The sequence below is a fragment of the Acomys minous genome (assembly GCF_964271855.1).
Source record: "Acomys minous genome assembly, chromosome: 1".
In the NCBI taxonomy this organism is placed as follows: domain Eukaryota; kingdom Metazoa; phylum Chordata; class Mammalia; order Rodentia; family Muridae; genus Acomys; species Acomys minous.
Window position 1 is genome coordinate 51,416,751 of NC_140483.1, and position 6,000 is coordinate 51,422,750.

Below are 6,000 nucleotides of genomic sequence, written 5' to 3' on the forward strand. Positions count from 1 at the left end.
TTTATGAGGATATTATATAAGGACTCCCAATCCCCGTTTACTGGAGGTGTTTCTTTTTTTTTTTTTTTTCTTAACCATGTCCTTATGAGGGTTTAAACCCATCTTCTGCCTGTCAGCCACATACTCTGCAGCCGCTGTGTTTAAGTTTATAATGTGGTCTAAGTTGAAACCCAAGAACCTTCTGTTTGGAGGGAGTTCCTGTCAGTTTCCTCCATGGGTCATTTTAAAAATAACACTGAAATTGACATAAAAACACATGCTGAGCCATAATTTTCATCTGAACATGCTGTGTCAATGTTTAAGCATATTTTCAAGAGAAAGCTGCTCCGATTTCCTCATGCCTCCTACAAAGTCCTAGACAAAACTGGATTGATTGCTTGGTGTTTTGATACAAATTGCCGTGTGAACTGTGAATGCAGAGCCACTAATGCTAAAGCCTCATTGTGCTGCTTGTTTTATGTCAACTTGATACAAGCTAGAGTTATTTGAAAAGAGGGAACCTCAATTGATAAAATTCCTGCATAAGATTTGGCTGTACAGCATTTCCTTAGTGATTGATGGGGGAGGGCCCAACCCATTGTGGATGGTGCCATCCCTGGGCTGGTGGGTCCTGGTTTATAAGAGAGCAGGCTGAGCAAGCCAGTAAGCAACACCATTCCATGGCCTCTGCATCAGTTCCTCCCTATCGCTTCCTGCCCTCTTTGAGTTCCTGTCCTGACTTTCTTCAATGGTAATCAGTGTTATTACCAGCAGTTCATTTGAGAAGCAAATGGCCTACAGTCTGCCCTTCACTGTGTCAAAGGCTATCCCATCCTTGCTCAGAGGTGGCCATGGAGAAACCTGTAAACCAAGTTAGATTTTTTTTTAAATGACAGAAACATGTAGTTCTTAAAAGCCTGCGCCTAAATGAGACTCTTTCAGTTCAAATCTGCACCCTGTATTCTAAAGCCTTTATGATCTTAAGATATATTACTGCTTTGTAAAGCTGTGATGTACTGGTAGATTTCCTGTAGAGTTGTTAGGAAGATTGAACATGTTAAGTCATAAAAAAAATGTATAGCAAAACACATTTTATAACAAATTTCATTCATAAGTGTGTTGAGGCCTGAGTATTCCGTATTATGTATCTGACAACAGTGATAAATCTGTTAGTAATTCAACCGGCAGCAAAAACAGTAGTTTTCTGTTTTTGTTTTTATTTTTTAATTTGTGGAAATTGGACTTAAAAAGGAGGAGGGAAAGCAGGCACTACTTCTTCCGCACTGCCTTCATCTGCTGCGGCCTCTACGGTCGTCCAGGCTGTCTCTGGGCAGCTGTCACCTGGACAGTGTGCTGCTCAGCTGTCCCACCTCTGTTACACCTTGTTGCTAATCCTTAACCCCTTTGGGGCGCCCCTGTAAGCTCTCTGTCTTCAGCTATGCTCGTGTTTTCTCCTTGGTCTAGTTTTGGTTGATTGCTCTTCACAGCATGAGGACTGGCCATTTGATGTTCATTGGCTGTGGAGGCTTCTGAACTAGCTTGCATAGTACAACAGTGTTGCAAAGTAAACTGTTAACTCTGCCCACTGGTGTTTTGGTTGAATAGGATGAGGTAGTGTAGCCTAGTTACATTTCCTGCCTCCTTTTCTGCTTCCTTTCTCAGTCCTCTTTCTTCCTTCCTTCTTTCCTTCATTTATTATTATTTATTCATTTCCTTCCTTCATTTATTATTATTTATTCACTTAATTAATTAATTAGATATTTGAGACAGGTTTCTCCGTGTAGCCTTGGCTGTTCTGGACTCACTTTGTAGACAGGGCTGGCCTTGAACTCACAGACATCTGCCTGCTTCTGCCTCCCTGCGTGCTGGGGTGTTTGCCACTGTGCCTGCTTCTCATTGCTATTTCTAAACAGAACTTCTGACAGCCTAGTGACCTGGTATTACATTCTATTAACATAGACTCATCTCTAAGGGCTCTTCTTAGGGCTCTCTGTGTGATGAATAACTGAAAGTGTTTGTCTTTAAGTGGTAAATGCCCACCCTTTTATTAGATCAACATAATAAAATGTCTTACATTTTCCCAAATTATACCAGTCTGTGTTCTCCTAAAGGGAATATAAATTGATATTTTCAGACCCTCTCTGTGAATATAACATTACCCCACCCAATGCTGTGATTTCCAAATCATTCTAAGGGAATTGGAAACCGGACAGCATTTCTGATGATCATCTCTAGCCTCGCTGTTTAATAGGTAGAGAAATAAAGTTGCAGAGAGAAAGGCACAGGGCTGCAAGTTTCCTTCAGCAGGACTGCTTGCTGCCTCGCTCTCTTGCCCTTTCAGCATGCCTGACTCCATGTCTGCCAGGCTCCTGCCCACTCTTCCTCCTCACAGAACATCTCCCTGGCTTTAGCCTTAACAGTACAAATAGGTTCCGCCACAGAGCTCATCAATATCCACAGCGAAGGGCATGAAGAAATGAGAGGAGTCACTAAGCGCTATGCTAATCTGCATGTCAGGACCTTCTCACAATGTCTAAAGGATTCTTAGTGACGACATGTACATGGCAAGAAGGTCTGGGTATGAAGATGCTATGTGCTGTCACAAATAGACACATAATTTGCCAAACATGGGTTACTGGAATTGAGAATAAAACCTGATATTCTGGTTGTTAAGTCTGGGAAAAGCTGGTGTCTTAACCTTTGGGCATCCATGTCCTTTTATGAAAACCTGATGTGTTAAATCTAGTTCAGGTGCATGTGTGCATCCCTACAGCCAACTAGAAGCCTCCTAGCTAACTATTCAGAGTTACTTTGTTCAGAATTAAGATGGCGGATTTTTAGTGTTGTTTGTTTGTTTTCAGCTTCGACAGTTAGTTAATGTGTGCATCAACCCAGATCCTGAGAAACGACCAGACATCACCTACGTTTATGACGTAGCAAAGAGGATGCATGAGTGCACTGCAAGCAGCTAAACTGCGCAAGATCATGAAGAAGGCAGCCAAGATAACGTCAAAGTTTTTTTTTTTTTTTTTTTTGCAAATCATACCTCCCACTTTTGTCTGGGTGTTAAGATTACGGTTTCAGAGCTGATGTGCTTTGACTCCTTAACCAATTTTCACATAAGCTTTATTTTCTACTAGGCTCATTTACTTTCCAAACCCACAACTTTAGGATACTCAAATTGCATTGAGAATGCAAGTGCAACAAGAGTTTTTAATGCAGTGAGGTTTGAGGATTGTTTGAGGTTTTCTGCTGATAAATTGTGTTCCTAGATTGTCAGTGCCAAATGGTGAAGAAACGCATTGGCACACATCAGGAGAGCTGCGGAACCTGAGGAAAGGACCTGAGCATTTACTTACTTGCTTTTAAGTCACTAATGGACATTGCAGTGGAGATAATTGTGAATTGCGCTTATGTTTTTAAAGTTTGAAGTATGTGTTTTAGTTCTTAGCGTTATAGTTTTCAAATATAATTATGATAAATGCGGTCAGACTATTTGAGAAACATTTAAAAAATGTTTAGTTTATACGTTCAAAAATTTTAGTTTATACATTCATACTAAATGTGAAAAAGTAGGGGACGGAATGTGAGTCAGACACTGAAAGTCTTGTGTTTTAATGCCTTCAAAGGCCTCTTTGCATTTACATGGTATAAATGAATCCATTTAAAAAGTGGTTAAGGGCTGATTTTGCTGGTGTGATAGTCATTTTTAAAGTTGCCCATTGTCCAAGGTTTTGTGTATTTTTATTGTACATTTGAAGAATATCCTTGGAATAATCTTGCAGTAACTATAATTCAATTTCTTTATAAATCTAAATACATTTAACTCACAGCCGTACACTGTAATGTACGCATATGTTCTTATTCATAGATTGTATTGAGGTTTTGATCAATCCCCTTCAGAATTTTTTGTATTCAAGTTACTTTCTTATTTATATTATGTGTACATTTTATCAATTAATGTTTTAGACTTTCTGAGAACATAATTCCCTATGCCAACATTTTCCTTAGATTGAAACTTTTGTTTTGTTTTGTTTTGTTTTTTTAAACTTTTAGGCCACTCTGTGTGCATGTGTTTTCTCTTGTTCGGAAGAAAGGATGTATGTGACAATGTGCCTGTGCACGTCGGTGTCATTTGACAAGGTTGTAATTTCAGATTATGTTTAAGGACATGACAGCTGGCCCTTCCTCAGATAGAACTGTTAGGAGAGTAACTTCCGTGGAGACACTTTGGAGTAAAGTACTGTATTTGTGCATGAAGATGACAGACACGGTGAAGCTCGTTCTAGTTAGGGAAATGGAGAGGTTAGGAAACTCTGCAGTGGAGGTTTGTTTTCCTTCAATGTCTTCATCTTAATACCAACCACTTTCTTCACAGAGTGCTTGTCACTGTTGCAGAACACTGTGTGCCATGACGGAGCCTTGGGAGGGCTTATCCCACCAGTACGGCAGCCCCGTGCTCAGGGAGCATGTGCTCTGGCAGATAGAACTCGTGGTTCTGTTTCAAACATAGTGTTGTCCCTATAGTTATTTTCAAATAATTTGTAAATGTTCAAAATAATGTCTGTCTTTCTCATTTTAATTGTCTATGTATGCTATCTTAAGGAAAATTTCATCTTGAGTTAGACAAAGGAATCCTGGCTGGGTTTTGTCTTGATGGCTGAACTGGCTGCATACCAGATTGTTGGGGCTCCTTAGCATTCACTCTGGGCTTCCATAGGTGAGTCCTCAGAAGTGTGAGGAGAGCTACTTCTGTTGACCATTTGTGTTGTATCTACTGTGATGTCACAGAATTGACTGAGATGAAATATCCCCTCTTAAATTAGTCCTTTTAAATTAGTCCTTTTCTTTCAGCCTTAAAAAACAGAAGGTTCTGCCGGGTGGTGGTGATGCACGCCTTTAATCCCAGCACTCAGGAGGCAGAGGCAGGTGGATCTCTGTGAGTTTGAAGACAGCCTGGTTTATAGAGAAGAGTTCTAGGACAGTCAGGGCCACACAGAGAAACCCTGTCTCAAAAAACCAAAAAGTAAATAAATAAGTGAAAGCACAGGTTCTAAACTCATTGGCTTAACTCCTAAAAAATAAAGAGGTGGAAAGTTTATGGTCAGGAATGTCCATTATGATTTTCTACAAGAAAGAAACTTTCTAATACTTTTTAAAAGTCCAAGTGTTCATATTTTTCCCCAAAGAAAGCAGTGTGATAATTTGTGAAGAATTATGGAATTTACTAGAAGTTCTAATTTTAATAATTACCTATAAAATATTTTCTTTATATTTCTGCTTATGAGTAAATTTTATGAGTAAATTTTATATTAAGTTAAATATTGGAATTGATTTGGGTAACAGGTCAAATAAGAGGTACAGCTGGTTCTAAACCTTATTTAGCCATTGGTACCAGTTACCCAGGGGGGATGTGTGGTAGCTTTGGTTGGTGTGCTGAAGTGTGGGGTGGCGAATGGAGTGCTCAGTAATGTGAGATGCTGGCGCCACGTCACGAGGGCTGTACTGTTCTTCTGCATGCCCATCACAAAAACAGCTGCTTTCTTGTCTCCTCCGTGTATTTCAGGTGTTGCTCTTAACTTTTCTGTATTTATTATAACCAAGAAGCTGTTATTCACATGAAATGTTTATTCTTTAAATTGAATGTATTGTTCATAACCCACAAATGCATATACTCTTTGCCTATTTCCATAGTACTGTAATATGAATTTCTTTTGTGAAATACTTTTTATTTTGTTATGCTTTAAATACACATGCAAAAAGATTCTGTTATTAGCTTCAAGAACTGTACAATATCTTAATATAAATATATAAAAATAAAAGATGAGTACTGTAAATTTGAGTGTCTGTAATTTACTCTCCTTTGGCCTCTCTATATCTACCATTTTTTTGTTGGGCACAGAACCTACAGAAATGGTTCTTATGGATTTCCAGAACTTTGACACCTTGGAGAAACCTTAAAAATGAAACAGTCAAGGGTCACAACCACTCTGGAGACTTTGGGGGTTTATGGTTTGGTTT

The 6,000-nt window shown here is 39.1% G+C and overlaps 1 protein-coding gene across 4 annotated transcripts in view; it reads left to right on the forward strand.

Moving 5' to 3' along the window:
- NEK7 (NIMA related kinase 7) overlaps nucleotides 1–5,816 on the forward strand; it is a 128,434-nt gene extending 122,618 nt beyond the window's left edge. For all 4 annotated transcript variants that reach the window (XM_084799308.1, XM_084799306.1, XM_084799305.1 and 1 more), the window contains one exon: nucleotides 2,841–5,816. In XM_084799308.1, the coding sequence (XP_084655434.1) occupies nucleotides 2,841–2,951 (111 nt within the window). In that variant the 3' untranslated portion in view covers nucleotides 2,952–5,816. The remainder of the gene's footprint in view (nucleotides 1–2,840) is intronic.
- The last annotated feature ends 184 nt before the right edge of the window (nucleotides 5,817–6,000 follow it).